Consider the following 16,798-nt stretch of genomic DNA (forward strand, 5'->3'; position numbering starts at 1 on the left):
TAATATTACGTTAACTGGAATAAAATTAAGTTAGAAAAAGAGTACTTTTTTTTTAATGTAAAAAGGTACAATAACTATAACTTTTTTTATAAGCGAATAAAAAACGCAATCAAATAAAAATTATATATATCCAGGGTGTTCTGAGTACGCCGATGGATTTTACGTAAGAAGACATATAAAATTCAATTAACTGTTTCACCATGTATCTCAAAAGCAAAGCGAATTGTTAGTGTTTTTTTTTTCCTGAAAGAAACATGGTAACGTGCCAGAAAATATATGGTTTTTAAGGTTAAGCAGGTTATTTGTGTTTAATATTTTTTCACCTTTCTGTTAAAATCAAGTGGTGAGGTTAATTCAATTTTTTTAAATAAACAAATGACAAATGACTGAACGAAATGAACTGAAAAAACTTCGGCTCGTTGGAAATAGTATATTATGCAACAAGTTTGACAAACCCCAGAGGAAGTTTATCAATGTGTTGCATACTCTTTCAATGACCATTACTTTTTAGTTACCGCACGAATACAGACATTAAGTAACTAAAGTGAGTAAAGAATTGGCAAAATTTGAAATATCATCCGTGGCTAAAATCTACCGAAAACATAGGATCCCACGCAAGTCTGTAAATAAAGTACAGGAAATATCCGAAGTGACTTGCGGCTATGGGTAACACAGTTGGCGCCTTAAAGTGACACTTTCCGCCCGTTTTATCAGGTATCATCAAAACGCATCTGCTTTGTGATATGTCTAGTTCTTATCGACGCCGTCAGAGCGGGTTTTTTGATATATAATAACAGAATAATAACTCAATCCGTTCTTACCATAAAACATCAAAGAAAAACATAAGTTTCGACAAGTTTATCCACTAGCTAATGCTAGCACGAAAAGTTTTCATACTTTTTTCATCAATCAACGAATAACTGAGACAAAGTGAAGTGAATACCACACATTATATACAAAAATCGCGCAACGATCATATATTTCAGGAATTATTAGACTTAAAATCATGAAATTTATTATAAGGGGGTTTTTAATTAGGCCGAAACCAATGGATGCATAGGCGACGTTGCCACATTTATATATTTTTTTTAATCTGTTATTAAACATTCTTATTTTAAATAGACAGGGTATATTTTTATTCAATTTTTGTATTGCCCTTAAAATTCTCAGTATTTTTTCATGTAAAATACTATTACTATTAAAAAAAAACTGTACTTATTTTAATAAATGACAATGTCCTAAGGGGTCAGCTCTAATAGTTATTGCTCGAATTTTTGCTTTTATCCACTCTTCTAAGTCAGCCAAGGTGTTGGATTTGGTTTTTGGGTGACCCCAAAGAAAATTTAGAAAAGATTTGTTTCAGGTACTCTCTTACATGGTGAGGTGCCCGTCTTGTTCAAAACCATATGCGGTTACAATCATCGTGTTCGCATATAGTAAAGCTAATTCATAACCTAAAGGGCCATACCACTTATCCATCCTAGTTAGGAACCCCCAATACTGAAATATTTTTTCACATAAAACATGATGAGATAAATATTTTCTTTTGGGTTTGCCCGACCCATTTCCTCAGCAGTAAATTCAAAAAATTGGAAAACTCAAATTCCCTTATTTTAGAGGTATTTTGTTTTGTTCCATATTATAGTTGTTAGGAACCATGTTGTGAGAATATAAAACAATCACATTTAGGTGATTAAAATGTAATGATACAATTATCACTTACTGCAGTTCATTTTGTCATGAATTGCTGAATTACATGTGATAAAAAATAATGACTACTTTCCTGTTTTCATATATTGTAAACTGATTACAAGTTTCAAGTTCATTACAGCGTCACAGAAAAAGTCTTTAAAAAAAATATATCAAAAAATCACTCTATAACTGTTGCTTGGTAAACTGTAAAGAATAATAACTGGATTTGTTTTCTTCAACTTCAAGTCCCATATTTCATCACAAATATCGCCTAAATACTTTTTATGCCGTTGATGCCTATAAAATAAAATAAAACATTAAGTTTTTTAAAATATTTCTGCTCTACTAATCTTCAATACAGGAAAAAAACAGAAACTTACTTTCTTGAACACATATCAACAGACGGAAGAAAAGAATTTTCAGATTCAAGATTGAGAACAGAAGCTAATGTCGTTATAACATCTGATTCTAGATTAACACCTAACACTGCTATAAAACCTGTTAGTTTCTTAAACAGCCCATCTAGTTGGGATCGAACCTAAAAAAATGTAGTCACATAATATAAAACACACTATCCGATTCATTTCATCAAATATTACCTGATTTTCATATCTTTTTCTTGTATTGGAAGATAATTTCTCAACTGTCACAAAGGAGATATCAACAATCCTATCAGGTTCATTTTTTTCAATATACCCTGTTTTGCTTTCAGATCTCGAAATAGGTACAACTGCATGGGTGTTATCATGAAATGCTTCATTATTAGGTTTAAAAATTTTCTGTGCTGTTTCCAGCAATTCGGAAACTGTATACCTCTTTTCCTGAAATCTATTCTCATTCTTAAAATCAACATAATATATTCAGAATAGCTTCAAGGTCTCCTTACCTGTCTTTAGTATCTCCATCGTAACTTTTTACTCTAACAATTCCATGTTCATTGTCACTTAATATTATAACATGAGCCATTTTAACAAAATTTACTTTTTCTTGTATCTCATCATCTCCTACATCATGTACAACAAAGCATCTTATACCAGCATTCCACAACGATTTTTGGATCTGAAATTAGTGTATTAGCCTCGTTTAATATGTGTAATCATAAAAACAAATCCACAATGTGTTACAGCAAATTGTGTAGGAAACGATATACACTAACAATAACCGTTTAATGTTAAAAAAATATAATTTATACCCTTCTGGTTTCCTTCACCAAATTGGAAGAACTAGTATAAGACAATATAATCACTACTGGATCTGTTTTGGGCAACTCTTCCTCTTTTACAGATTGTTGTACTGCTTGCACAATTTTATCTACACGGATGGAGATACCCACGGCGGACTGGCTGACTTCTTTTTTTAACTTATTACCCTGTTCCATAACGCCTCGATAATATGAAATCATTGAATCATACCGACCCCCGCATGCTATAACTTCTTTAACATTGTGTTTGTGCTTCTTTTTTAGATCACAAGAAAATTCGCAAATCATGCCTGAGTATTGCTGGACATTGTATACGAGTCCCGGGGCAACCACAATATCAAACTGCAATAAATAATCATTGGTTAAAGTCAAGTACTTTATATCCAAGAGGCCTGATAAGCTCTTAACATTTCCTGGTTGATACATGTTTACCACTTGCGCATTTTACTAGGATACGTAAAAATTTTGAAATATTATCTCACAATATGTGCAGATCCCATTCAATGTTCAGCAAAAAAAGTAGATATCCCTATTTACAAATAAAATGGCGCAAAGTGGGTGAGGCCACTGTCTTAGCTAATAGCTACATGCATATAGCACTAGATAATATGGCACTATAATACGGTAAAAATTAATGCGCCGCAGGCGGCATTGATATTTGCGTAGAGAAGATAATGTAATTATCCGGGCATGCCTCTACACCTCCTCACCCACAAACTTGCACTTTGCGCCATTTTCTTCCTGAACTATTTTTACACAAGTAACTCATTTGCCTAGGCCATTTAACGATATCTGTGCATATTTTGGCAAAATACTGCCAGAAAAAGGCCGCTTCTGTCAGTTGTTGTACACCGCAAAGTCACTGCTTAAAAGCGAGATTTTAAATCTAGCACATGCGCATGATCTCAAAAATTTTTCATAGTGGCCTCATAAATGTCTGTGTTATTATTGCCTACAGAATTTCACACAGATGCAAGCAGTTTGGGTTATGGAGGAATTCCAGAAACTTGAAGCTCAGCCCAAAGTGGTTTCCGCTTTAGCAAAAGAACTACAACGTGCTAATACCATTCTTATTAATTTTCGTACTTGTTGTGAAATTACCAATTGTAATTCCATCAAGGCAACAATGCTCAAAAAGGATTTATTGCCCCGAATCGCCCAATGGTAGGTGTATTTACAAGACTTCAATTTTGAAAGAGTGTATTGTAAAGGCAGCAGATTACTCCATGTGGATCGCCTTAATAGAAAACCCAATGTACGGAGAATCATACATCAAGATTGGGCCTATAAGGAACAATTAGCTAGCGAAGAAATCCGAAACCTAATACAGCAGCTTAGAAATGGAAAGGCAGAGCGTTATATGAGTACCATCAGAAACCTCCTTAGAGTTGACACCTAGATAAAATCAGAATGGTCGAGCCGACTATAGAAAATATAATTGGTTTTAAATACTACAACGCAAAAATCTACAAATATGACTCCATCGCAACTTTTGTTGGGGATTCAACATTCAACACCTTTGATTCAAGCCTTATTGAAAAATTTGTCGAAATATTTGACACCAGTTCGTAATCGTAGTTTGGACAGACAGCGTGTAGCTGAGAAGCTTGCATCAAGTTCCATTTTGGGTAGCAGGAAACAAAAGCCTAGGGATAATGTTGCATATTGCACAGGGATTCGCAGATGCACATCAGCAAGAGCGATTATGAGTTTTTGGGACAGTATGAAGTTTTGCAGTGCATGAAGGTTATAATCAAGGCTGCTGAGGAACAACTTAGAGCATGGCCCCTATAATAGACTCAATATTGTGATATGCAAGGGATTCTAGAATTCATGAAAAAAGAATGATGAAAATGATTCCAATGAGGGATTATTTTAAAATTCTTTTTCTACGTTTTTGGTCTTTGTCTCTGAAGTAACAAACCAGGTGTAAGATTGCGGTCTTCACAAATATGTCCAAATTAATTTTTCTTTTGGTGTTTGCCTTGGAAGCAGCAAAGCTAGGTGTAAGGCTACGGTCTTCACAAATACGTCTATTGGTCAGGCAGATATTCTTCCTGCTCGGGTTAACTTTCCGCTTTCGATTATTTATATTCATGTAATAAACGTAAATGTGATTGGACTGTATACGTGTTTTAGCTTTTTTTTATTAATTTCTAATAATATATATAACTAAAAACAGAAAATTTAAAATTTCAGCAACAAAAACAACTGCCAATTATTGTCAATAAGCTACAAAAACTAAAAATATTTAGAATACACGTTTTATTGCTAAATAAGATAGTCAGTGGCCAAGTTCTAGCCAAAACAGTAAAAGAAAGTTACTCCTTTAAATTTTCATTATTATAAAATAATCTTGAGTGCACCGGCTGGGGAACTTAATAATAAATTTACTGACCTTAACTCCATATGATTCCGCATTTTGAATAATTAGTTTAAGATCATGTATAGCTTCCTTGGCCATCGAGCAAGCCTCCCCAGTTTTTTTCTTTGTAATTGTTTGAAAATGATTTGACAATTTGGATACTTCATATTCTGAATTCAAAAAATTCATTAACAAATTGATCATGTTATCTGAGAGACCATGACCAACGAAAAAATTCTGAATTTGATATTTGGGTATCTTTTCATACTAAAAGCAAGCTGCAATTAATTGACATTACGCGAAATATTATCTAATGATTTGGCTTTACCTTGTTTTCTAAAAGAATGTTAAACACTTCTTCGTGCTTTTCTTTTATGCCGCAATGTATAAGCACTGCCTTTAATAATTTTGCGTGATTTAACCTAATTAAAATGTGTTTATTTCTGGCACCTGGAAGTTCATTAATAATTTCATAAACTGTGTAGAGCACTTCTGCATCTGACAAAAGGTTCCCTGAAAATTAAAACTAATGTGTAAGCACCAAAGACATAAACCCAATTATCTTGTACCCGGTGTGGGTGTTACAATATCAAATGCGCATTCATAGTATTCCCTGGGCATGAAACCAACAACATTTTTTTCTTCATAAACCCTTTCCACAGAATATCTTCTTAAACACGTGATATAGTACCAGGCAACATATCTTGCAAATGGAACCCTGAAAAATTACATTGGCCTTCAATCAGTACCACTTAGATCACCTACCTAAGATCATGTGGAATTGACACAACATTACCAAAACGAGTCATGACTTTTACACAGGATTCAGTATTTTCATAATATTTACTTTTGGGCATAAACAAAGGTGTAGACAAATGTTCCCCACCATGTTTCTTGAAAATCTATAAAACCTGTCATAAATAGTTGGTTCAATTAGAGTCCTCAATAACATGCTTACTTTTACACAAAGTTCCATCACAAACTCATACAAAGGCCAATATTTTACCGAATCTGAAGACTGATCTTTATCATAAGTAATATCAAGAGCAGGAGACAGAGTCTGCTTCAAACACGCTGATATAAGGTACTTATAACCTAAAATATTATTCTTAAGAAAGATCACAACTAATTGGAAAATATATCCAAAAAATAATAAATGAATGCTCACTTTTTAATTTTGGATCGCTTAGTGTATTGACTACCATTTCTTGTAACTTCCTCTCTTCAAGCACAGGAGGTGGAATATACGGAGACTGCAACAGTTCTTGGGACGTTGGCCGTTTTGAAATGTCATGATTAAGTAGGGCTCTGTGTTTTACTATACAATTAATTTTCAAATTTCAGAATATTTTACATTTTAACCTACCTTACCAGATGAAGAGCACGTTCATTCTTTGGATTAAAATCATTGGGAAAAATTATTTCTTTTAACCTTAATTTACCCAATAATTTATTTCTTTCCATTGCAGTCTTCAGTGGTTTGTAACACATTTCAAAGAGAATTATACCTACAAAAAATATTTTAATAAGGAATAATCAGGACTATTGACAACTACATTTAATTGTCTACATTAAAAACTTGGTAAAATACCAGTAGAACTTATCCAGAATTCCAACAAAGTAAAAAAAAATTGTTACATGATAAGAATTGTCATATACTGTTATATGAGAGGAACTTTTAATCAAACTCTATACACACATTTTTAAATACCTATTTTCCAAATTTGTTAAGAGATAAAGTTTTGCAAATTAAGTCCAAATCTTGCATATTAGTAAGAAACGCTTACAAAAAAACTGAATGAACCATACTACCTAAACTATATATGTCGACTTTTTGATTATATATAACTTTTGGAAGATCCAGAATTTCAGGAGCCACATACAGGGCTGTACCAACTTGGCCAGTTTTGCTTTCCTCTGTAAGTTCGTCTCTTACCACATCCGATAAGTTTTTAGACATGGCAAAATCGCCGGCGGTTGATCGAATAGCAATCGTAGTAGCTAGACCAAAATCCCCAATTTTGACATGATCATGCGAATCCAAAAAAATATTTACAGGTTTGAGATCTCTATGAATCATACCACGTTGATGAATATATGCCAAACCTAGAAACAGATAATACAAATACATTTTCAAATAATATTAGCGAATACCTCCGCGCAAATCTATCAATCTACACAACAGTTAACTATTTGAAGGAATACACTCCTTTCTTATAAATGATAATTAAGTCCAAACTTAATAAATGCCATTTTTTACCGTCAACCATTCCCGTAAATAATCCCCAAACCCTATCCTTATCTAAATATAACTATTTAAGTCAATACCCTCCTTTCGTGTTAATAATAATTATTTCCAAACTTAATAAATGCCGTTTTTTACCTTCAACAGTTTCCCTAAATAATCTCCAAACCCTATCCTCGTCTAAATATAAATTATTGTCAATTGCGGTCCTTAATGTACTTTTCTCACAAAACTCCATTTGAATATACATATAGGCCTCTTGTTTTATTATTTCCGGGACGATCTTAATTTGTTTTGCCGATTTTATAGATGCACTAGATAATTCTGATTCTGATTCTTCTACCGATCCTTTTTCAAATTGTATGCTTTCAGAATCAGTGTTAGAACTCTTGCAGACACTAAAAATTAGAGGTAATTAAAATACAGCAGGACTTCTATCATCTCAGTAACTGAAAAGTTTTTTACCCCATGTGTCCTCGCCAAGCTTCATCTTCACTACTAGAAGAATCATCATCAGACGAACTTACAAAAAGTGCCTGCGATTTACTATCATATGTGATAGATATTTCAAAGTTTTTCATAGGAAGACCTAATTTTTCCAGATCATCAACGAGGGACGTCTATAAAAATATACACTGCACATCATTCTATCCACCAGAGCCATAAAACTAAAGATAAGAACATCACACCTAGCTTCACCTCCCAAACCACATATTTAAGTCGGATTAAATTTTAGTTTGTTTCAATTCTCTTGAGATTTCAATACCATCGGATGTCTCCAATCAAAGTTTTGTGTTAATAACACAAATACAATTATGACATTTCTTTTTAAATATGAATTTCGCTACCACCGTGAAAAGAACTGGAAAACTTAAACGATACACAAAAGATGAACCAGAATTGATTGATTATATTATTCCAAAATACTGGCAACAAAAAAAATCCTAATTTACAAGAAGATGAATTAAATAATAATGTTCCTTTGGTCAGCATTTGTTCTTGAACTAAAATAAAAAGAAATAGTATATAATTTTCCATTTCTTATGAACAGAATATTGAATTCTTGCAATATATATAGTCCGTAGATTGCAATGTTGTATAAATGGCGGAATGGACTTTTATGTTGTATATCTCAAGATTATAAAGTCTGGCAAAAATAACCAGCGGCGCCCGTTAAATAAAAACAGGTAGAATTTTGGGAGGATTAAAAAGTTTTAAAAGTTTTGTAGTATGTTGTATAGTGTGGTTATAACTGGAATAGTTAAACGCGTCAGAAGGATATGAGACTCGAGACTTAGTCTTTAGGTTTGCAAAACCCAAATTTATAATAAATAAATATGGTAACACCCTATATAGTTATTGCCTCTTTCTCTCTTGATTCCAAGAGTCTTGGTGTAATAAAGATACATTTACTTTTCCCTAGCATAGAATATATTTCGTTATCAGTATAGAGTCTACTTCCATCTAGTTTTTCACACTATACACATTATGAGGTATTCCAAATATTAAGGAAAAATTAAAAATTATTTTTCAAGATTTTGATGAAGTCGCCGTGCTTTTCCTCGTGTTCAGTTATTTTCCGACAAAATAAACATATGATTACTTCATTCTATACTTATAATTAAAATTTGTTTTTTAAACACAAAACTGGACATCATAGAAGAACATCCCGCGCGTTTTACCTGGTTATTTTTTAATTCTTTGGGAATGTTAGTTTTTATGTTGGTCTCAGCTGAGGTTGTAATACTGCTATTCATCTCATCTTCGGAATCACCTTTCATAGTCGTAGTCTCTATCCAAGCGTTATAATATCTCACTACATTTTCATGAAGAGTTCTCGATAACAACATAACTTCTCGGCCAATTTTTTTATTCAAAACTTTTTTTTGAGGATTCAGTTTTATCCTTTTTATAGCGTAAAAGCGTCCATCCAATTTATTTTTTACCTAAAATTGTTTTTTAAATGTTTAGATATTATTTATAATTAAAACACCCACTTCAGTAGGCAGAAATAATAACAGAAAGTTAATTTAATGTGTTCTGAACACATTTCTTTCTAAAAACATAAATAATAATGTATAAAGCAGCATACTTTCTATACCTTTAAAACATCGCCAAAAGCGCCCTTTCCTAAAAGTTCCATAATTTCAAATTCAACATCAATTCGGGACTGGCCACCAGTACTACTTTTGGAAAGAGCTGATATATTTTGATGTATGTTAGGAGATATAGAACGATCCATGGGTAAATTTTCAATAACCTCCGCTTCTTGAAAGCTAACTTTGTGTTTATTAAAAAACGAATGATGAAGAAGCTGACTCGCAGTCGGACGAGCTCTTTCGTTTTTGTTCATACATCTGGAAAATGAAAATAATGTACATTATGTATTATCAAATGATAATAAACAATCAAAATTGCAAAACTGCAATATTTGTGTGCAATTATTAATAGGCTCTTTCTTAAGTTTCAGGTGTGTTTTTCAATATGTTCACAGTTGGGAACTATTCTGCTTATATTATATATTATTATTATAATCTTACTTATTGATGTTGCAGACAGTTAAAAATAGCATTAATTATATAGAGATAAAGTTAATTTTTCTTCTATTTACTTTTCTAATAGATCGACAAGCTCAGTCGATAATGTATTGGAAACATTAATCTTCTCAACGCAACATAGAGCTTGCAACAATTTTCCAAAATCATATATGTCAGATTTTTTCCCATAATTTCCATGTACCGTTGTCAATAAATCTGACAAACGCCTATGGATGCTATATTCTGCAACTTTAATACAACCTACAAAACACATTTTATTTTAAAAAACTAGAAGAAATATTTACTAACCTTTATAATCAACCAAAACGCACGAATCTGTAAGATTTTTATGAACAACATTATTTCGATGCAGATATTCCAAAGCCAGCAACACCCCCTTAGCCAAATATCTCAAGCAGTCGATGCCAGGTTCAATATTACGTTCCGTGAACAACGAAAAGCAAGTAACTCCTAAAATTGAGCCTAAATTAATATAACTCTAATCAAAACTAAAAAACGAAGCAGTTTTACCACAAACAAACTCCTTCAGTAAATGAACATTAATATATTCACCATTAATTTCATATTTAAAACCTAGATAGTGGCTCAAATTGACGTGTCTCAACTTTGCAATGTAATTCACTTCCTGGTCAATGCTAGAAAGCTTTTGTGTAAGGGGCAATTCATATTTATTTTTAATTTTCCATACTAAAATCTCTAAGGCCTCACCAGTATCTATATCCATTCCAAAAAATGATACATATTCTTTACTAAAATGTCCTGAAAAATATGTTACATGCATTTAATTAAGCTAGGAAATGGGTCTTTGGCATATTGAAGCCTTGGCATATTGGAAATCGTTTTATCCGTATTTGATAGATATTTGGATTTAATTTAAAACTTACCATAAAAATAATCTCTGTGTAGCAAAGAAATTGCTAAAATTATTTCTGAAATTTCTCAAATGGAAATGAACTTTTTACACTATGAGTATAAATTGAGAAGTCTTCGGGATAGCCAAGAAAAAATAACAATTAAAGATTAAACAACAATTTTAATTTCCAACAATCCCTGTCAGTAATGCAATTGGTCGCTGGTGTAAATAGTCACTTGTAGCAGCAATTTTCAAATTTGGGATACCAATTCAATCTTCATCTTATTAACTGAGTGTTGAAATAATATATCATAAAAACAACGGGTAAATTTATACTGTGTCTGGGTTAGGCGGAAAACTTTTCAATGTATCTCATAATTTTTCAAAAAAACTTCCGCAGGATAATTGTTGTGGTATTAACCACTATTTACAAATCTTCAGCATTCCTCCTGACCTTAACTAACCAAAACTAACCAAAAATCTCTCAACATCTTCTACTTATCAAAGACAATATTCTGTTTGAGATACTAGGAGTTTACAGCATTCCATGCATATGCGGCGCAGGATATATTGGAGAGACAAAGCAAAAATGATTGGCGAAACGTCAGCAAGTTCGATTTCTCAGGAACCCACTCAGGAGGAACCCAGAAGATTTGTAAATAGCATTTTGGGTCTATTTTCGGCCCTTTATAAACATATAAAATAAAACACCTTATACATTTTAACAATTATCCATAAAAGATCATTTCCGGTATGGTTCACATCCGAAATAATTCAAAAAACACCAATACAACAGTTCAGAGTCGGTTTTAATCCAATATAATACGTGCAGACCGTAAAAGAATGATTGATGTCGCATATAAAAACCACATATTTAAAGCCGAAAATGCGGTCACAGAGGTTCCGAGACGTTAATTGCCAGAAATTTTCACATACAGGGAAGAGAGTTTACACCAGCCCTGAAGAGATTGTTAATGCTTTTGGTAATTTTTTTGGGGGTATACAAGACTCAACAACAGATCCCTCAGTTGAATGTATTTTTTAATGCATTTATTACTGTTGATCACTTAACTGATGACACTATATTAAGAGCATCAGCACGAGTTAAGAACAATCTTGTGGTCCTTATAAAGTTCCTTATTTGGTTGTGCGAGATTGCGCACATGCTTTAGTTAAACCCATGTCTCTTATTTTTAACTAAGCCCTAGCAACAAACATCTTTCCAGATGTCCGGAAGGAGGCCAGAATTACTCCCGTCCTAAAAAACGGACAAGCATCTGATATATCCGATTACAGGCTTGTATCGATAATATCGCCTTTTGCGAGGGCCTTCGAGATGTCGCTGCATGATAGTATTTTCTACCAAATGAAACACTCGGTAAACCACAGACAACATGGTTTCTTTAAACGTCGAAGCACCATCAGAAAATTTGGCTTGCTTCACGGAATTCACTGCTAAGGCTTTGGGCCACGAGAGACGAGTGGATGTGCTATACACTGCTCCCTAAATTGAGGATGCTTGGATTTTGTGATTATCTTGTAGCATTCATAAATTCATAAAAACTAACCAAACCTAACCTACCCATGAATACAGATAAATGTTTTGCAATAACATTTTCAGACTGATACTATAACTTTTAATTATCACCTGGATAACGTATTATTAAGAAAATATCTCAATTTTACAGAACAGGGTGTAACATTTGACACAAAACTCTCCTTCAGAAATCATATCGATGAAGCCTGTAGAAGTGCAATTCAGTTGCTAGAATGCATAGTGAGAAATTCTAGAGATTTCGACTGTTATACTATAATTATGCGCGCTAGAAACTAAAGTACCGTTCAACAGTGTAGCAACCAATATTTGGTCAGTACAACACTCAAATCGAAATGCTACAGAGAAAGTCTGTGAATTTTCTTCATTCTCACTTTCAATCTGGCTAGGGGACTGCCACAGAGTGATTTATTACTAAGTTTAAAGTTCCGTCACTGTTAAATGAATGAACGATTGAATGAGTTGCTAAGTCAGCTGAACTTTCATGTTCCTTCAAGGACTGCAAGAGCATAACCAGAATTGCACCTAGTAACTCCAAGAAGCAATGTTTTTGATTAAAAGTCCTCTCTATCAGTTGAGGAAATCTTTTAATGACTTCTACAATGACATTTTTGTCTTAGTCGTTCACAGTTTACCATATTAATTACTAATAAATTTCAAATACTATAATGGATTATATGTTTCACTATTACTTTGCTGGAGTGAATATAGCTGACTACTTATTCTTAAGATGAAATTGTCTTCTAAATTGATGTTAAGCTGTTAGACAATAAAGATTATTATTATTGTAAAGATTATTATTATTATATGATCTGCTTTTTTAAAAATTTTTACTTTATAGCTTCTGTAGTATTTAACTGTAGTATATAACCCAAATTTGGACTGTAGGTAATAGTAGGGTTTATATCTTTCGTTCTAAGAATTTATGGAGTGATATTTTCTCTCCTGAACTTTCCATAGGATGTAATATACTAAATGAATTTGTTTGGCTTTGAAAATTTTATTCTCTTATGGTTTTTAATTTTTCAATATTTGTAGAAGTTTTAAGAACTATTATTTTTTTACTCTAATTCTTATAAGTACTTATTATGTTTACTTTTGCATTGAGTCTAAGAATTTCACTCGTTTTATCATATTTTTGCAATTTTACTGTAGCGTACTTATGACTTTAAATAAAAGTTCTATATTGTATTTTACAAACTACTACAAAGTTATAAAAATTATCTTACTTAAACAGTGGCCTCTTCTAATGGTTCTGCCACTAAATTCCATCAAAACGGTGCTTTTATGATCAGAGTGTGAATCATTTTCCAGGCAAATATGATCCGGACTTCTAAAATTCGTATTTTTTACTCAACAACAAAACATCCATATAATTTAGATTACACAAACATTTTGAGGTTATTTAAGAGGAAAGAGATGATTACTTTTAATATAACACTGAGAAACTGGAGAACTATACTCTGTTTCTTAATGCGAGAGATGCGAGAGAGTCATAAATCATTGAACTGTAAAACTTTGTGGTCTTAGTCGCATTCCGTCGGTCGCCGTTGTACCTATGATTGTCAAGGGTTTCGAGAGTGGCAAGTAGAGGAACAGGTAGTTGACGTATTTGCTTTAGTGTTTTAAGTTAAAATTATAGTTACTTTCTGGCAAGTTGTTGGCAAGGTTTGTTCTTGAAAGGGACTGCACTTTCTAAAAATGAGAAATTTGTTCAAAGCTCTTCGTCATCTCAACTTAAATTTAGCATTCTGAGTGGCAAAAATTGTTGAAATGTGATCGAATATGACTGCAGTTGAAGAGTCAACAACATATCAATATCAGGTCACCCAAGAGACGCACAGGAACTAAAGAAAATGTAATAAATGAGGATGAAAAGCAGAAGAATAATACACTAGTTTTACCTTGGAGAAAATAATGTCTGAAATGAAAGAGGATGATTTCATTCCACCAATGAGTAAAAATAAATTACGGAAAACTGACTAAGTGAATTAAATCCTTAAGAATTGGTATGGGCGCAAGTAAAAGGGCTTGTAGCAAGGCATAAGTAGAAGAATGTAGGACGCTGATAACATGCTAGAAAACACTGTAGAGCCCGTTATTTCTCTAGACTGCAATGACTATAGTTCAAACAAAACATTTTTTAAATAATAATATTTATCTGTTTTCATACTATTCTTACTTCTATTTAATCATTTATTTACTTCATCATAGAATAATTAATATCTCAATTATCTGCTCACCTTTATAATTATAATCATGTATAATTATTATTATTTATTATTCCAATAAATTACCTGTAATAATGCCGCTGCCACATTAAATTTATTCACCAAACTCGTCTTCCTATTGTATGTAAATTAGTGCAAATAGTTGCAATTTATCTGAATTTTACTATATAACCTTTAAGTTGTCCACCCTGTCATTATAAATTTATATTTTGTTTCTCTCTTGCATTAAGAAGCAATGTATAGTGCCTAGGGCAAAAAGAAAAAACATTTTGTTCATTTCTAAAACATTAAAAATTGAATCCCTTCAGATTAAATTTTATAAACAACAACAAAATTAAAACAGAAACATTTGGCAATTTACCTAAAATCAGCAGAAAATTTTCTGGGAATGTTTTCTTCATTTTCATCATCAGATATTTCCTTCCGTATTTTCGATTCGGCCATCAACATTTCTTGTCGTTGCTGAACTTCTTTGATTATATTTTCTTTCTTAAAATAAAACATTATGATACTCTACTATTGAAGGCAAAATATAAGAATCAAGTTTAGTATCATATGTTATAAACCTTAGTATTACTTAATTTTAAATTGATTAACTAAATTTTAAAAGTGGATGAACACTTACACTACGTATCTAAAACTTATTGTATAAAAAATTACATGAAATAAGGGTATTTAGTGCAAATGAAAACAAATAATGCAAAATAATCCTTGTAAAATGTATACAGCTGCCAACAACTTCAAGAATAAATATGATTTGATACAGTTATTATTGAAATGTTGAATTAACATTGTAAATTGAATTAATTTATTCAAAAAATGCATTCACTCTTTTGGGCATCCAATGGTCAAAATGAGGTTAATTCAACTAGTCATGCTTAAAAATGTAAAAAATTGGACAAAATATTTTCAGCAGTTTTGCAGTCATTTTATAAAAATCAATAAAAAATATTCATCCTGAAAAGTGACAAGTATTTAAAGTTAAAAAGAACCTTAATATTGTTATGTTAAATAAATTCCCTACTATAAACGTCTAGTCTAAAAAATTTTATAAAATGTATCCAAAAAAAGAGGACATAACAAAAGAACAGAAAAGTAAATAATGTAAATAATGAACATGGCCTACTATCTATGTAAATTTCTATATGTATCAGCATAAAAATTTCATTTTTAAATATTACCATCCGATTTTGTTCCAGTTCTTTCATTTGCAATTCCAGTAATTGCTTTTCTTGTTGCTTCAATAACATTTCATCATATAAACTTTTCATAGCAGGTTTGTTGTGATTATATAAAAACTCGTGGCCATACTGACACAGCTGGTATATCATTTCTTCCCCTTGTAATTTTTTAGCTTTATACTCAAGCTCTGCTTTCAATTGAACCAGTAAGGCAGAAGATATACCTCTGCTATTTTCAAGTAATATATTGGGAACTCTGCAATATTTACATTTTGGTAATTAAGAATTTGAAAAAGCATATAAGTAGTAACTCATTTGGATAATTTTCAGAACATATAATATGGAGATCCAATTTCACATAAATCTCTCTAGGACCAGAACTTCCTTGAAATGGAGTTAATGTAATTGACAGATCTAAAGGAGTCCATTTATTCCAAGCTGCTTTCTTTCGTTTATCTTTTAGATCATCTGCATATATTGCCTAGGAATATTACAATCTTAAAATATAATTAGAAAAATTCATTGCAAACCTACTTGGAGTGCTTCAAATTCATTATTCTGCCGTTCTATAGTTTCATTTAACGACATTTTAATATAACTAATGTTAATTTCTTAAAGATTTCATTTTTTTTATTCATCCATTTAATACTGCTTTATTAGTGTTTTGCATTTAAATTTGTAAACCAATTTGACATTTTGGGGTTATTCTTCTTCTTTTTCTATGACATCATGCTTTCCAAAAGATTGCCGCCCATTCACAAGATGAGGGGGTATTACTGTAGTCAATATTTTCTGTAAGCAAATTCACCAAACTAACCAGAACAGTGAATATTAAACAATGTCTTCACAAAATAACGAAGTTTATTTACAGGGTTACAATTGTTACATTTGACCGGAAAAAGATGTTTCTGAACCTG

General features: G+C 32.0%; 1 protein-coding gene across 3 annotated transcripts; it reads right to left on the bottom strand.

Moving 5' to 3' along the window:
• Positions 1-1,788: 1,788 nt before the first annotated feature.
• LOC132702374 (eIF-2-alpha kinase GCN2) lies at positions 1,789-16,574 on the bottom strand. 3 transcript variants are annotated; one of them, XM_060670963.1, is made up of 25 exons: positions 16,416-16,574; positions 16,193-16,362; positions 15,882-16,137; positions 15,062-15,189; positions 13,699-13,802; positions 10,572-10,820; positions 10,350-10,511; positions 10,115-10,301; positions 9,605-9,860; positions 9,186-9,449; positions 7,969-8,123; positions 7,642-7,901; positions 7,071-7,364; positions 6,625-6,766; positions 6,427-6,566; positions 6,217-6,353; positions 6,024-6,160; positions 5,828-5,976; positions 5,587-5,771; positions 5,292-5,525; positions 2,885-3,235; positions 2,579-2,751; positions 2,292-2,520; positions 2,073-2,230; positions 1,789-1,989 (listed from the first exon to the last, which is right to left on the bottom strand). In XM_060670963.1, the coding sequence occupies exons 1-25, from the start codon at positions 16,467-16,469 to the stop codon at positions 1,863-1,865; spliced, it is 4,701 nt and encodes a 1,566-aa protein (XP_060526946.1). In that variant the 5' UTR covers positions 16,470-16,574; the 3' UTR covers positions 1,789-1,862. The 3 variants fall into 3 exon arrangements, with proteins under 3 accessions (XP_060526946.1, XP_060526951.1, XP_060526960.1); XM_060670968.1 differs by having other exon boundaries at positions 16,193-16,378; positions 16,416-16,539; XM_060670977.1 differs by lacking the exons at positions 16,193-16,362; positions 16,416-16,574 and having other exon boundaries at positions 15,062-15,185; positions 15,882-16,012.
• Between the last annotated feature and the right edge of the window lie 224 nt (positions 16,575-16,798).

This window comes from Cylas formicarius, unplaced genomic scaffold (assembly GCF_029955315.1).
Source record: "Cylas formicarius isolate icCylForm1 unplaced genomic scaffold, icCylForm1.1 PGA_scaffold_10__41_contigs__length_53128322, whole genome shotgun sequence".
NCBI classification, from domain to species: domain Eukaryota; kingdom Metazoa; phylum Arthropoda; class Insecta; order Coleoptera; family Brentidae; genus Cylas; species Cylas formicarius.